The sequence below is a fragment of the Leptinotarsa decemlineata genome, unplaced genomic scaffold (assembly GCF_025532065.1).
Source record: "Leptinotarsa decemlineata unplaced genomic scaffold, Ldec_3_MD MMD2_P_RNA_scaffold_2, whole genome shotgun sequence".
Classification (NCBI taxonomy): domain Eukaryota; kingdom Metazoa; phylum Arthropoda; class Insecta; order Coleoptera; family Chrysomelidae; genus Leptinotarsa; species Leptinotarsa decemlineata.
Genome location: NW_027412529.1, coordinates 10,116,797 through 10,134,569, shown reverse-complemented (window position 1 = coordinate 10,134,569; position 17,773 = coordinate 10,116,797). Strand labels below are relative to the sequence as shown.

General features: G+C 33.9%; 1 protein-coding gene across 1 annotated transcript in view; it reads right to left on the bottom strand.

The window, feature by feature from the left end:
• LOC111507172 (spen family transcriptional repressor split ends) overlaps positions 1-17,773 on the bottom strand; it is a 217,348-nt gene that overhangs the window by 86,592 nt on the left and 112,983 nt on the right. The window contains 1 exon segment of the mRNA XM_074183112.1: positions 2,218-2,484. Coding sequence (XP_074039213.1) covers positions 2,218-2,484 — 267 coding nt within the window.

Sequence of the window (17,773 nt, the reverse complement as noted above, 5' to 3'; positions counted from 1 at the left end):
TAGAATTGATGCTATCAGTAAAATTGAGCTCAATAAAATTTAAACGAAATCTATTTAGTTACGTGCATAATAAAAGCATTGTTACTATTCAGTGACTATATCTTGTTTAATTAAGTAAGTATAATAATAATCAATAACTATAGTAAAAATGTCGAATATTCCTTAGCATGAACATTTTTATTTAATTCAGAATGGAGATTCTTCGATAAAGTCTAAGTTTAACTTCAGTTATTTTATTTTAGTGATTTGTTTATCGAATAGAAAGTGTCTACTAGTAAATCTAAGGTCCAATAATTTCTCACTCATATTGTTTTTTGCTTAACAATAGCAAATAGAAAAATTGTACGCATTGATCGATTGCAGTCGAATTAGAATATATCTGCAAATTAACTATGAATGTAATTGAAAAAAAGTGTAGCAGAAACTCGTATAGACGACTTTAAATTCAGTAGTCATTTTTTTGGGGAACTGGAACAATTGCGTAAATTGACGATCAAAGAATTCGAAAGGATCAGTTTGTGGAAGGACATCTCTAATAACAAGATCTCCACAGTTTGTGAATGTCTATTAATAAGCTCGTTTTAACAGATGGGTTGATTAAAATTCTTCGCATTACTATCAATTTGATTTTGATAATGATTAGCCCGCTTTTTAATTCATTTGTAAGGCAGCCAAACAATAATACAGTTTTTCCAGATGAATATGAATGAAGGTTCATGAATGTGTGTTGAAGTAACACTAGCAATGAAGTTGTAAATTTTTTATGAACATATTTTTCATAAAAGTTTCTGATGATACCATAGTACATCACATTCCTCAAAAAAAAATCATAAGATGGCTAATGTCTGTCATTATAGTATAGATTTTGAAGAATTATAGATTTGGCACTGTCACTACCAAGTAAACTTACGACAGGTATGTGGCAACTCTATACCAAGGCATATTGAAGTACCATCAGGGGGGATTCAGGGATCTCATATGGGCCCTCTGCTATTTACTTTATATACCAATGATTTAACAACTGTTTTTGCCCCTTGTTCATTAACCATGTTAGCAGGTGATCTAAAGATGTTCAAGACAGTTCATAATATATCAGATGCTGAGGAGCTGCAGTATGATCTAGATAATTTTTCTAAATGGTATACTCAAATCCAGAGAAATGTCAGAAACTAATTTTTTCGAGGATAAGTAATTTAACTGATTTTCCATATACAATCAATGGGAATGATACGGTCACTGATACAATCAAAGATCTAGGAGTTATTTTCGACTCGAAAAATATCCTTTGAGTACTATATAATTGAGACTTCATTTCAAGACCGTGAAATGTTAGGTTACACAATCCATTCTACTAGAGGTAAGTGTTATATCTATGAAAATCGTTAACTGTGCACAAGTTAAATCCATTCTTGAGTACATTTTCATTAAATGATGACCTTATTATAATATCAATGTTGATTTGTTAGAGTGATGTCAAAGTAAGTTATTAAAATAATGTGCTTATCAGCTGAGGTTCAATAGATAACCGTACAAATACTGAACATTTGATTATGAATAATCTGTCTCATAGAAGACTTGAAAATGATCTCATATCCGTGCATGATATTGTTAATGGCTATATTGGTTGTCTGAAAATAGTCAAGCTTTGTTCTCTTTCCTGTATATCCTAGAAGGAACAAATATAGTGACATTTTCAAAATTTCTTTTTGTAGGATCAATTATGCTCAAAAAAAAAAACAGTTTATAGAATTTTGAAGTCAGCAAATCATCATCATTCTGGCCTGGAAGCGTTTGATCCTTTTTTGACATCTTTCAAAGGTCTGTTCAAAATTGATGATGCATTAACTAATTCTGTAAGCATATATACATGTGTAAATTGGCCTGTCCGTTGAAATTAATGAAATTTGAATACAAACTCGTATTTTTTAATCTTAAGACCGAAGGAGTAAAATGTTTATGTAGTAGCATCAACAATTTACTGAAATTCATTTCTGAACAATTCGACAATATTTCTTTAGCAGAGCTCCATCAGTATCTATGTTGGAGATGCTGATCAACTCTGATGGCGCATATTGTCATAACGGAAACAAGAGCTAAGTATAGTCGTATCGGCAGTTCAGCAACGAGTTGTTGCTACATCGAAGTCCAGTTTCGAGTGCTATCGGTCCAAGAATGGATCCTTGCGACACACCAGAACAAATGATCATGTGTACTTACCCGTGACCGTTCGGAAACCTGGTGGTGCCAGGGGAGGTAGAGTACGGGGAGGGCGTTGCGATCTGCGGCAAAGCAGCAGCGGACGGAATGGCAGCAGGTTCGTAGTACTCCGTGTTGAGAGTCCTATCGTCTATCTTGAGTTCGGAGTTGTGGGCCTTGGACGCACTTTTGATGTCCATGAACGCCACCGTGCACGCCATCGTGATCTCGCCCGTCTTCTCCTCGGTGCACCTCGGCAGCAATTTGACACTTTGCACGCGGCCATACCTGGAACAATAACGACGGTCGTTGAAAAACATGCAAATTGATGAAACGATGAAATAGCAACTCTGAATCATGGTGGAATGTGCAGTATTCACGGACTATGATTCCACAGACCAAACTCAACGTCAAAACACATGTTAAATAAAATATATAGATGGACAGCTCATCGGAAAACTTCACCAATTTCTTTAGATGTCGAAATCGTCGTTTCGCTATTTAATTTGGTGACGGAGACAAATTGACCATAAATAGAAATATATTTTCAGACGATTTCTATCACAAATTCGAAGCACCAATAAAAAACAAACAAATTGGAAATTAAAGATCCCACCAACAAAATAGTTCAACGACCATGGCATTCTGAGTGAAGAACAAAGAGAAATTCATCTAAACAGCCATGGTGATCCGAAGCCTGTGAAAAGTTCTGATATAGTAGATATTCGAAACGATGAGAAAAGGTGGGTTTAAGAAATTGAAATATTTTTTCTACTGTAATCAACTTATACCTAATTTCCATATTAACGAAGACTATGATCATTGAGTTTGCAGTTTGATGTTGTGAGTCTTTGTGGCCATACCTCTGTAACACATTCGAAAAGTTTGTGGAACATACGAAAGCATTATAAAGTGGTATATTATACTAAGGCATTAGGAAGTAGTTTATATACGAGAACGTCTACCGACATGGGTCAGCTTTGAATTAGAGCACTCAGTTAGACCAAAAGTGCTCAGGGCTAGTACTATAGTGCCACCAAGATTTAGCCAAAGCCTCGGTAGATAACAACATTAACCTGAGGTGGATTAAAGGGCACGACAGGAGTAAAGGTAATCGCATTGCCGACTGGCACGCATATTCTCAGGATGACTGAGACATCAAACCATGTTTACGTTCGTTTCTCCACATATTCCAAAATTTCTGTTTGCCCGATCTCATATCACTCGGTGAGTTTTCAAGTCTGTGTTGGTCCACATTTATTTCCTCCATTATTACTAGATATAATGGAGAAAGAGTCAAGAGTGTCTACAGTAGCATTAGTAACAACCGAAGGTCGTAACAAGTTTCCTAAAATTCAAATATGAGAACTCCCACATTTGCGTTCAGCTTGTTGGAGAGCATAGGTCCTAAATGGAGGTAAACTCTTGAGTTCGTTCAGACTGATCAGCAGATGTTAGAATTCCTCTCCCTCTAGTCCCAGTAGTAAGGTATGGACAATTTTTTGATAGGAGGAGAACTGTAAGTATTGTAACGATTCTGAAGCCGCCCCTGACCAGTACGCCGGCCGAATCATGGAACAAACACATGATATCACCGCGAAAGAATGCAGTCGGAAATCGCCGGTAAAATTCTAGGACAGAACCGACTACAGATTTTTAGAAAGGATCGTTACCGATACAAGCACGTCTTCCCGATCCAAGAGGGCAGTTCATAAAATGGAGCGGCTAAACAAGAAATTCAAATAGTGGAAATAAATTAGGCGTTTGTTGCTGAGTGTTGTAAAATAAATCAACTTGTGATTAGTGAAATATTGTTGGAAATAAATTTTGTTTAAGACAGTTAATTCTTTAATTTGTCACAGTATTTTCAAGTAGGATATTCAGTAGTTTCGCAAAGAATGTCTACAGGTCTGCCGCCAATTTCTACCTCAAATGCTGTTTCATTCATGAAAATTGAATGTATGCCAATGTTGTGCATTGATAATTTTATCAGAGTTGTCATATGCTGATATTTAGGGATAAACAAAATTTTTATCTGTTCAGGTCATCACTGTGTTTCAAATAATACCCGCGATATTTGAGAGGTTTACTGAATTTTGTGCATCAGATTTTGTGTGAACTTTCATAAAAGTACGCAAGTTTGAGAAGCTGTACATCAACATAATATTCAAAAATTCATTAGGTTGAAAAATAATGGAAATTCATTTACAGACGAATTTCAGGGCAATACACTCATGACATATACACCTAGATATACACCTAGATGTGATGACAATACGCCAGAATATTTTTCAAAATATTCACATTTTTAAGCCGCCTTTCAATTAGTTCCGTCTCCTAATTTCAATAAATTTGTTCTCCTTAAATACATGAAAAACTTGATCGAGAAGAAAAGCAATTTTACGCCATAAGTTTACGCATTTTGTCGGTTTCCTAAAAACTACAAGTTATATTCTTTATTTGTTCTGTACCAATCTCCTTGGTCAACCTTAGCATATCTCAAACCACAGAAAAAATGCCGGATGGTTGGTTGACTCTACTTCCTATACAACTATACTTTAATATGATAACTGAGATGCGGTGAGATGTGGAAATCCCAGAAGGTGGTAGATAAACGTGAATTAAGTATTCACAAGTTATAATCTTTATTCATTTTTTGAATATTTCGAATACTGATATCGTTTCTTTTATGGTTTTGGTGAAGATTTTTAACAAATTTATTATAAATTGACAGCTACTATTCCAAGAATTTTAGTACTGCCGTTTTCGTAATTTATATACCGTCAATAACGATATTTCACAAGAATTGAAGCACTAATTTGTACTTTACTGAATTACAAAGAAAATTAACATAACTGAGGAATAAATTTCTCAGGTCGATACATTTTTTGTTTGCTACCAGAAATAGAATTAATTAGGTCTCTTTGAATCCATATGACCTCATCAAATTTGTATCTGATATGATGCTTTTTATTTACCTTGATCAACTCGTATATATAATTCGGGTTTGAGCATGTTATTGGTGAACTAAATGCTTCTTTCGTGCAGCCACTTCACAATTTCAACCTTCCTAAAATTTGTGTTTGTGGGCGGGAATAATTTGAATATTACTGTATCACCACTATCGAATTCACAGATAAATTTGGGATTAACTTTTCTTGTAACCATTCACCATAACTTTCAGAATTCATTTCTGAATGATAATCCCCTGATGTTGTGCCTGATTTAAATATAAGCCGACAATTAGGTATAAAGCTCATGTCACCTTCTTCATGGACAATAATGAGTCTTGGTCCCTTCGCAATATTTTTGAATAACCCTTTGGTTGATTCCTCCGTCCAGTTCTTGGAAGATGTATGTCCACTATGAAGGTATATTTCATCAGGAAACACATATAGTTGCTGTTGGCTACGAAAATAATTGAGTTTTTGTAAATACTTTATTCTCAATGCTCCAATGTCCATTTTCTCCATTAACATTTTTCTATTATTTTCAGTACTCCATTTGAAACGTATTTTTCTTAAAATTCTACGAAGAGATATTTCGGAAGCCACAATTCCCACGTCATTAATTTTGTGTTGGAACTTTTTTACCGTAATATATACGCACGAATGTTTTCTTATTTTTCATCAACAGGAATATCAAATTTATTATCTAATGATGGTGGAATTTATATTGAAACATGTTTTATTGATATTTATAATTTAAGATCTTTAGAGTAATATATTGGAATAACTAGCTAAGATTCTTGAGTTTACTAATATACTGAAGTCACATTAAAAATGTTTTCATATATATTTCGATTACATATTTTTCATAAATATTTCAGTACCCAGCAACCATCACAGGGGTCACTAAATATTAATGATGTTTCACATCTGCCAGGCGTCCCGTGACGGCTCTCATTTTTTTTCTAAACGGACTCATAAATAACCTTTGTAAATATCAGAATATTAATAAACACCCCGTATAATAGAGTGTGTCTTCTCAATCAGTAAATAACATCTAATGATTTCTGAAAATCCATAGAGATTTTCCATCTTAAATTGGTATATCAAATAAGTGTGTCGCGACTTATAGTTGATTAACTGACGAATTGAAAATCGTAGATTTCTCATCAAGAAAAATTTTTATCTAATCGGTAAACACGTTGCAGAATACTTGAGTTCAATTTCCAGAATTACTAAAGTGGGAATGCATATCCTCAGTAGACATTGTACACCCACAATAACCATACTGGAATGCCTGCAAGCCGCAGTTTGTAATGCAAACAGATGTCCTTTTAATGTTCGTCAATTCGCTTGACATTTCGAAAGATCCGTCATTCATATTTCCGATAAATACCCCCTGAGCTTTCAAGTCGAATCGATAAATACATGTGCTATTTTGAGTTGCCAAGAACGCAGAGATCAACAAAATTCATTAGAGCGAGATAGAAAGATGACGTGGATGAATTTCATTACAAATAACTCATGTCTGCCCGGACAGCGCTTGGAATGCAGAATTGAACTTGGAAACCGCGTCGGGGAATGGGGAGAGCATGCGCACAACCTTCCACTATATAAGCGAACCGAAGCTGATTCCGCAGCCATTTTAGCTCGAGCACTCGTTCTTGGATAACACATAGCGCCTACTCTGGACATTACTTCTTTTTCAGGAATAAGTGAAGTGCTACTTTTGTGTTATCAGTATGCTGGGAATGCTCGGAAACTGTATCAAATGAAAAGGATAATTGCGGTATCTCCACCGGCCAGCCTTTGCGGCTGGTGCGTCACATTAGGGTGTGGCTGTCGCCACCTGCCACGTAGTAGCACCATATAGTGTGATTCTCTTGTATCGATGAAAACAAATCTGTTGATATAGCTCCTCTGGAGTACCCGTTCTGTGTTACTATACGAAATGTGAGTGTACGTAAACGTTGGATTATTTCACAATAATTGGATACCTAAAGACTCTACGAGTAAGTTGGTAAAAAATAAAAAAAAAACCCACCCCACTACTAACCACCACTTTTGATCCCTGTAACTTTGTGAAAAATAAACGAACGGAAGATTTTTCGGCTGAATTGATTTTTACTCGCTGAAAATGCGGTGACAATCCAGTATCTCGCTTCCCCTCTCTCTGCTCCACCCGCAGCCTTCGCTTCGCTGAGTAAGCAGCGGCGGTGTTGCCGGTTCTACGCGCTATCATTGTATCGCTCGTCGACCAGATTAGTTTTGAACGTGCGAAGGCGAACTTGGGAACAAAACATAAGTGGTCGACTGTTCGTATTATAGGACAGTTGGACTGAAAAGTTGTTTTTCTCGTTCGGGATCCGTTTATTTCTTTTATGGTCTCGATTTTAGCTCTCGGTTTTGGCCCTGGACTTTTAACGATATAGAATGTTGTTTTATTTATGGAAAATTGAATATATGCCAGAAATTGGTGGTGCCGAGTATTTTTTTTTCTCTAGCGGTTTTTTGCAATAAATAATGCTTTACAAAAAGTTTATAAAACTTGAAATTTTTCCATACTCCTACTAACATCGTATTCAAGTTCAAATAGACGCATTACGATGTGTTGATTTGAAAACTTTGCACTCGTAATAATTTCCTTCTGTATAATAATAAATTCATTTATTGTGTGATAAACTCTATTACGAAAAGTGATTATTCACAATTCCAATTCATGGTCTCAACTATTAATTATTATTTATCTAATTGTTATTGAAAACCAATTAATTCAAACCAGTTAAACTTCAAAAATGTCCTATCAAACTGTTCAATAGATTTTAGTAACTGAATTTGTCAATATCCTCTATGGGAGAGTAGTGCCATAATTTGTAGAGTGAAATTGGATATAAAATAGTTCACAGGTACTGCCAAATTTCATGTAGGACATTGAGTTGAATAAGTTTAGTAAGTTCTGGATATATAATATCCACATATAGAAATTCTAATTCAAAGAAGAGATCCATGTGGTTCCTTCTAATACGAGTTAGTTTTAAAGTTATTATTTCAATTATTTTCAATATGGTCTTGTGAACTTGGTATTGGGAAAACCAGATAAATGAGGCATAAATTATATTGTTAGAATATTCTTATGTTTACAAATGAAAATTTAGAATAATTGTGAATTCCAAACCTAATGTTTGGAATTCACAAATTCCAATCGCTCATCAAAGGTATAAATTCAACTCGTGAAACATATTTTTATGGCAAGAAGTAATAAATTATTTGTATCCTATGAATAAGCTTACATAGAGAGACGTATTGGTGTTCAAGATTTACTTATTTTAACATACCAAGATATTGATGGAATACAGATAGTTTGTAGAAGCTACAGTTTGGAAAATTTTCAAATCAGCAAACGAATAGAACCTTGAGTAAAATAGAGACAAGAAAAAAGTAAGTATTTTCAAAATTAAACTGATTTATGAAATGATCAATAGTCCTTTGGAAAAGCATATTAAAGTAAAGATCATCACCTGAGGAGTTTATGTCAATTCTATGAATCCCAGTCCTAACAAGTTTTTGAGTAAGTTGTCCATACCTACACAGATTATATTGCTAATTGGAAAAATGTGTTGAAAGGTTAGGATGATTTTTGGAGAGAAAAAAATCATATTTACTAAATCCATTATAAGCTCAACAAATAGTATTGAATTGAAAAATGTCTGAAAAAAATTGTCGGGTTCTACTTAGGAAAATAATGAAATACAATTAATTCGAAATGAAAGTTCGCTAAAATGATCTACTTAGTACCTTTTTTTATTAAATTAGGAAGTTGCAAATATTTTAGGATGGGTAACATAAGGACTGGGATATTTTCAAAGTTACACCCTTTATATAAAATGCGCATATCGATAAGTTTTTGGAATGTTTTTTGCGGTTTTGTCTTATCTGGATTTTTATGTAACGAAACAAGCAAACGATCAAAGGTCAAACTCTCAAAATTACCTAATTAATACTAAGTTTCTTGGAAAAATGCAGTCGTGACTTATCTCTGATTGTTTTATGTCGACTGTTTATGAGTACACTTGGAAACTGTGGACTATTACATCAGGTTTTTTATATCAGCATGCTCGATGCAGATGGAATTTGCCAAGCAGCTGTATAGAACCCAGTAAATTATTTGTTTTCAATAGTGCTAGTAAATTTCCATAAAATACGCGTTAATAATGACTTCGAAAAAAACTAGTAACTTAGAAGTTGACCCTGACTTGCAGCATACTAGCTAAAAACAAATTATGGCTTTCTGACATCAATAACTCGACTCCTACGCATAGTATGGCGTAAAAACTAAATGGAAAAAGTTGATGAAATTAATCCCAAGTGAAATCGATAATCTAAAAGCTTTGTTGTAGGCATTAACAAAACGGAAACTTTCTCCAATAAACATTATCTCCTGATTCAGAAACGTTTCAAAGCTCGTAAGTATATAATTCGAAAATTCTGTATTTCCATTTTCAATCCACTGTATGGTAGATAGATTTTTATGTAACTTAAACGAATGCGAAATAAATTGTTCATTTACTGATAAACATTATCACAATCACGAGTTGGAAAACAAGTTTCATTTAAACACGAACTTGTAAAAATTGTTCTGTATGATTCGTGGAAACATTCAATACAGATCAATAGTCCAACTGATAATTTGAAAGGTCAAAACCAAAAACCTAATTTTCATTAAATTCATTGATGTTTGTTGATTAGAGGAATCAAGTTTGTTGAATTGTGCATGGTTTTCTTCGATTGGTGTATTTTGAATGATGTCACTAATTTCAGGCGGTAATTACTTGTCATATTTTATGAAAAAAAGTTCATATGAACCTGTGTCCTTACTTACTTCATTTCCTAGTAACGGATTGCCACTGTTTCACTAAAAATATTGTTTTTTTATTAATTTACTCACAATTATTATTATTTTATTTAACTGAATGTGATTGTTAAAAGTAACAAGGGGCTCTTTTTCATGATATTAGATTTGGAATTTGATTTCAGTGGCGTCGCATATTGATATTTATTGTAAAAATCACTGTGCACCACTGTTTTCGCCAAGTTTGCTATTTTTTAGAATACTTATTTCAACCTAGCTGGTTTGAAAGGTAATTGAATCAGAAGTAAATTATAAATATCCCTCATTTTAATATATATTCAATTTTTATTTCCATTCGAAAATATTTAAAAATGAAAATTATAAAAAAAAAATTTAAAGAGAAATTTTTGTACAAATTCACTAAAAATACAATCTAATTTATTTCATTGTTTCATCTGGGTTAATCTGTGAGTAAGAGACTTGACGTGGATTCAAACTAGGTAATCTTGCGCGAAATGATTTTGAATATGTTACAATACCTAGATCAAACAATTGAAGAAATTATTTTTTCATTTCTGTAAATTTGTATAAAAACTTGTCTTCAAACACGTTTTTTATTGATTGTTCTTCTGATAAGAATATCAAACTTTGAGAAAAACAGTGGCGTACAATGACCTTAAATATCAATGAGGTAACCCTCTGTGCCGCCACTGGAATTATAATCCGTAATCTAATTTCATTGAATGAAGCCCGTTATTACTGCTAACGAGCACACCTAGTTCTATTAAAATCGGCGAAAAGACTTTTGACTTATATTAACAAATGAACAATATTTTTAGTAAAACTTTTGACACCCCGTTACTTGGAAACGAAGTAAGTTAAGACACACGTTCATAAGAACTTTTTTTCATAAAATACACCCAATATAGAATGGGTACCGGCAAAGCTCTTTTGCGACCACAAAAAACATTTTAAGTAATGAAGATTATGGATTATTGGAAGCCAAAACGAAACGCTTTCTTTCAGGAAAAATTTTGTTTTAGGTATCAGATTAAAAAGTGATAATGAAACGGACCTGGGTCTTAGATTTCATGCAATCTCAAATATTCCACGTAAGAAAGAATTATTGATTGCTTCTGGCAGAAATGGCATCCCAACCAGACGCATTTTCATTTTTTATTATTTAAAGAATACTTCGATTATTCAGGATAAGATAAAAAGTATATACCCACAAAGTCAATTTGAATGGCATAAAAACTAAATAGTTACCGAACGGCGGTAGTTTCTTTGTATGTCATGGGCGGCGTGGTATAATTCACTAGTGGGTGGTTTTATATGTAAATTTATCAAACCCGGTACATTAGGCTTTCATTAAGCTGTTCGGATTGACTTCGTATGGACTCTACAAATCTCTTGTAGTTTCTGTTTGCAAAGTTTATTTGAAAATGTATATTCGTTGAAAATGTTAGTCAGGCTAGAAATTTTGGCTTTCGGTTTATATCAATGCATAACCGTTCAAGTTCCATCTTAGTTCAATAACTCCTAAAAAAAATAACCTGACTTGCCTGTTCAAGAAGCTTAACCATTTTATTTTCTGAATGATTCGAACGTTACTTGATGAAGTTCCTCAGTTATTTCATAACCTACGAAAAAGCTAATGTGTTAGCGAAACATGTGATATTTTCTTTTCAATAAAGTTTGTGGAGATCAAACCGTGGGATGTAGTTCATGAAAAGAATCAAACTACTTTTAGTATCTTCCATGACTTCAAACGAGTTTTCACACCAATAACTACTTTTTACATCAACGTGTTTGGTAAATTATAACATGCAGTTTCCTCTGAGCTTTCACTAGATTCCAAGATACCGCCTACGCTGAGGTACCTAACACATAATATTCACTGATGTCATCACCTCGAAATGTATCAAAAAGGAAGCAATATTTTTATAATAGTCTGGCCATATCAAGATTCTCGCGATTATCCTCCAATGCCAACAAGAAATCCTTGAAGACTCGAATGTTAATGAGATTATCTAGGAGCCATAATAGATGGACACGTGTAACTTTATCGAGTATTGCATTTCGGGGATTTATAAACCCAAGTGGCCCAGTGAATTGAGTCATATTGGGAAAACTCGAGGTTAAGAGATTATGGTTACCTACTGTTTAAATCGCCTGGATTTTACGTTCTGTTTGCATTGATAATAGGATAATTTTATGGTACTTCACGATTTGAGTGACACTACATAATATATTCAACATATATTATGGAATAGGCCGATACTTAAAAATCTGTTGTCCGTTAGCCAGCTGTCGCACCCCTACGAACGACAACTTGTGCGAGCTAAGGATTAACGAGGTCTTCCCTTTTAACGTGTGATTCCTAACACGGGTTGGACGATAGCAAGTGAAAATCGATCGTTCAGACTGGGGCTTGAACTACCGACAAACACGGCAGTCAATTCGAGTGAGTGAACAAAGCACCCACGTCGAACCGCCTGGCTACCGACCATAATTAACGTGTTCAAAAAACACTTTATTGAGAGATTTTCACTAAACAATTTTACAAAAACGCAACACGTGTTTCGCCATATAATGGTTTCTTTAATTCAACATATTTGTGTCGGCTAATAAAGAAACTGAAGGTGAATTTAAGGGCCTATTTTCGTAAATGTTTGTTTTTAACGAAAGTGTGATACTAATGTAAGACTAAGACTACTCAGATCATTTCGAAGTAAGAGCTCCTGTTGCAGTATCGGGCAGGCGGTAAAGATTGATCAAACCACCAATGCTGGCATATAAACTTGGCAAGCTGACTTGGGTGTCACCCCAATAGGAGGTTCCGATTATATCTCGCTTGCGTTTACGCAGTTATTTTTTTCAAATATTCTTTTTATTTCTCATTTTGTCTTCAATCGAGGACCGTTTGCCCGGTACTGACGATGCCCAATAGGAAGAAGTAGCTGTCTACCGGTGGCTCTTGTATTGAAATAAAATTGGTAATGATCGGAATAGTCCTCATATATTTATCTTTTAATTTTCATGGAATTATTTTTCGCTAGCTTGACTGCATTAACTTTTCTTGATTTGTTCATGTAGCTAAAAATTAACCTCAGTAAAAACATTTTGTTGAATCAGACTACGCTTTAATTTTAGACTATCATTTCCCGCATCCCCAAATTTCTATGTGACGTGACTAAGAGGAAATAAGTAATGAGTATGAAAAATTTCTGAAAGTAGTTGAAGAAAAACAAAACGAAATGAAAATATTTATAACCTTTATTGGAACCTGTCAAGTACAGATTTCCAAATGTATTTCGATTTCTCCCATATTTTGTCGTGTGTATCTACTACTTACTAACAGGTCTATTCAAATTTAAAAATTTCTCCAAATTTGAGGAATTCGATTTGGTTCTGTCAGCACAAAGGTAAAGCTAACAGAAACCACTGTTGAAAAACAAGTAGAAAATGTGTGAGAAGTGGGAAATAGACTCTGAAATAATCCAAAAGTTGGGATATATTTCTATACTTGGAGAACATTTCCAAAAAGTTATTTTTGTTTTCAGGTACAGTGTGTCGTCCATGGAGTAATCAACATACCGAAAAATATTTTTCAATAGGGTTATAAAATAGCCTAAAATAAGCTCAAAATTACTGCGTGTTGACTTAGTGCTGCAAAGTTAAACTGGCACTGAACTACGATGTATTCGTTGACTGAGGAGCAAAAAATTGGGAAGTGAAGTTTAGAATTATTCTTGAAATATGTTCTGTGTGAGAAGTGGGGATGTCAACAGTAGTTTTTCTATGTATTGTAACTACTACTTCCACATAAAAACGTCAATGATGAGTTCTATTTGTTTCACTTGCTGCACGTTGAAAATAATTTTACAAATCAACCAAAAACCTGTGAAACACTCACCTCAACTGAAATTATGATTCTGGGACTAATCTAACACATTGATGCCTCCTAAAAAATTATATACAACGCCAACATAATATCTTTCATAAAACCATAAAATATTTTATTCAAACAAATGGATGATTTTACAACCAATAACCGTAAAACGAAAGTTCCTAGGGTTGATAATCGCAGACCGGAACGCCTAATTTAAAACCATTTCGCGATGAGCGAGACGAATTTCCTCGTCCCGATTTCGATTGTAAGCAAATTATTTCGTCACACACCCCTCAGTCCTCAATTTCTCTTGATCAATCCGAGAGAAACTCCGCTTCGTTCTCCGTTTGTGTTTTTTCCAACGCGCATACCTCCGAGCCAGCAGGTTTGGTTATTTCTCATTGTAAATCAACAAGAGTGTGTCGTGACGTCACCGAGGCAACCGGCAACATCGCACAGTCGACCGAACGAGTTTACGACGGGTCGGTCTCTTGGAAGACCGGCAACTCAGCGGTGATACTTTACAGGAGTCTACTAAAGCGGTATACCCAGATACGAGATTTAGTAATAGAGTCCAGTTTCAGAGAAAGTAGGTTTGATAAGATTAGTAAGTGGGATCGAACGATTTTTGCCGCGAGTCATCTTCTGAACTCGGTCGGTTTGTTCAACTTGTTTGGCCCCAACTGATGATTTCTCAAAAACTTAAACTAGTCCATAAACTCGGAGCTTAAAAAGATGATGTAAATAAAAAATAAGGTCTAATTGATTAATTAATTGAAAATACAAATTTTTTATAGGTGTATGTATGTTTGTCCACGCATTTCTTCGCAACTAGGATTGTGACCATTATTTATTTTTATAGCTTATATTTACTTCGAACAGTGCAAGTTTCATCACTATTTTTCAAGATATGAGAGCCTGTGAGCCTATGAAAAGTTATAAGAGTCCTTACTGTCTGCACAGTACATAATGCAGGCACATACTGGTCGAACAAACATAGCAGATAATGTCATGTTTTTTTAATATTGTAATTTATAAGGTCATATGTTATTATCAACTCTAGATGAGCATCAGGGGGTTAAATGTAAGAGTAGCCGAAGGCTAAATCTTGCCTCGTGATGTTCAAGCAAGAAAGAAATAATATTTCTTTGAATTATGTAGTAACTTGTAATCTCTACATAATGGAGACGATATTATTATGATTATTATTCCCCTGGACAAGACCAAAGTCCACATACTCATGGAAGTATGATGCTGTGTTGATTTACGAAATGTTGAACTGGTTTTGTTCGTATTTGAACATGAAATTGAAGAGATGAGAATGATTACAGTTGTGTTATTCAGCCTTGCAGAGTATTTCTAACCTGTTTCTCTTTGCTGTAGAAAATTGTACTTTGCAACGCTTGGGTGGTGCCCTGCATTTGTTTTATTTGATTACCCATATGAATGACATACAATTACAATAATTATTTGGGTTCAACAGTAAATACCCTCGCTGATTCACCCGTCGAATGACATTGTCTTTTGTTTTCTACTTTCACTCTGCTAAAGTTTTGTTTTTTACTTTCAAAGTTGTCTAGTGAATATTTGGACAGTGTTAAGTCTAGATGACCACTATAGTCACTCTGTGATACACGGAGTCTTATTACACGAAATTAATTGTTTTTCAAGCCCAAAAACAACGGACTTCATCTTCGTTTTCATGTCAAATCAAAACGAACATTTTGACGATAAAATCATTTCCAACTAAAAAACCTGAAAACACATGCTTGTTCAGTAAAAATTCTTCCTAAACATTCCAATACAATACTTTTTTCTGAGACTGCCACAATTGATTCGTATGCACGTAAGTACTTATTAACTCATTTGGTACATATTAATCGAAATCACTCAGTTACACAGTAGGATCTGGAAAATGCATGCTGAAAAACAACTAGTTCTCCGACAATCGAGTAGATCACCTATACAGACCGGTTTCGGAGTGTTATTCCCTGTCAGTGCAGGAAAGATCCAACCCAAACAGGAACGTTAGCAGATATGAATGTTTCGACTTCTGAATATTTATTTTCAACCTCTGCATCTCTAGATGGAGAACTAGAGGAAGCAGTCAATGGCATTTCCATTAAAGGTGAAAATGAAAAACAATTTGATTTACAGTTTCGTTGATAAGGATACTGCCAAAAATACCTGACAATCAGGATATTTTTTCTTAGGAAAAAATGACGTCGTTTATCATTAGCTTTTCCAAAATATGATTTCATTTTACTGAAAAAAAATAAATTAAATTTATTCAGTTTAGCATATTTCAATATTCAAACAAGCTACATTTGGAGTTGTTTTAATGTATCCACATACATTACTTTCAGGATAAAAGAAGAGTGATACAATTTTCTTCAGCAGATCTTCCCTTTGTACATATTTCCGAAAGTCATCTGTATTCTTTTCTATTCAAGATGCCGTAATATTGCCAGACCCGACTGCTAAATTATACATTAAAAACAATTAGAGAAACTCGTAAACTAGTTGCCAGGGGAATAACCTATTATTGTGTCAACCACTCTACTAACAAGTTATTAATCTTTTTCTGTTTACACTTGGCAAGTGTGTCCAAGCTATATTTGATTTCCATTGGCAAACAATAAATTAGAAACTTCGTAGTATCTTGTGGTACCTTATATTAAATAAATACATTATGAAACGGTTTTCCCTCGCCTATGTAAGGTTTTCGAAGCGACTGTATTGCAAAAATAAACATATCGTTTTGAAATTTTTCTCTTTTAACCTCATTGATTCCAGTTATTTTGATGAAGTAATACCCATAGAATAAGAGCCCGATCTGAGAATTTCATGGCCCCAACTGCTCACATTGTATTTATTTTGAAGTATTTTTCATGATTTCAATCTACAATTTTTATTCGCCAGTAACTATCAGTTTTATGTTTTACTTAAATTTTGAGTAAAAGTAGCTTTTTTGGTTATTTTGGGTGATGTGACCAACTTTTCGTAATTTTAGTGGTTGGGATATTTTATTTCTATTTTTATGTTCATTGCACGACTAGGGATACAAATAAAATGAATACAAAAAAATATCCTCATTATACATAGTGAGTTAAGAATACGCGTTAACGAAAAACATATTTTTTTTCAACAGAATCGATAACAAATTATGAATAAAAGTAGATTTCACATAGTTTTTGAATCTGAGGAAAAATAACCTCAGTTTTCCAATATCATTGCAATAACTATTACAGGATCTGATAATTCTGCATAAAAGATAATTTTTCCCTGAATTGGTTTTTCTAAATGAGGAAGCAAAAAAAATCGTGGTTTAGCAATGCTCTGCAAGGTGTATTCAATGAAATTGTTGTTATCAACTTCTATTCCAAAACAAGCACTTCTTCTTAACAGAAATAAGTTGTTGAAATCTTATAAAAATTATATTATTACCACAAAACTGAAACCTATCAATTTAAGTTATGAAGATACAAGGAATATCTTTTTTAATAATTCAAAATTTGTAATTTTTTTGAATATCGTCTATATTTCGTAAGACAGAAAACTACCTGTTGGTAGTTCCCAAAATACTGATGCAGAACATAAGAGATGATATGAAGAATATGGAGTTGTAATGATACTGAATGTAGAAAAGAAAAAAATCAATATTTTTTTCTAACTAGTTTGGGTAGAAACATATTTTGTTGGTTGGTAAATGTTCCTACTATGAATCAGAACAGTGTTTTTTGTAAACTGTCCTAGAGAATCTAAGTTGAATAATGATTCATTTGAACGGTGAGTAACCTTCACTTTCTCTTGAGCAGTAGCTTGCAAATTAATATTTCGAATTAGTATTACGTTTTCGAGAAACATCAAGTCTTGTATCTATAA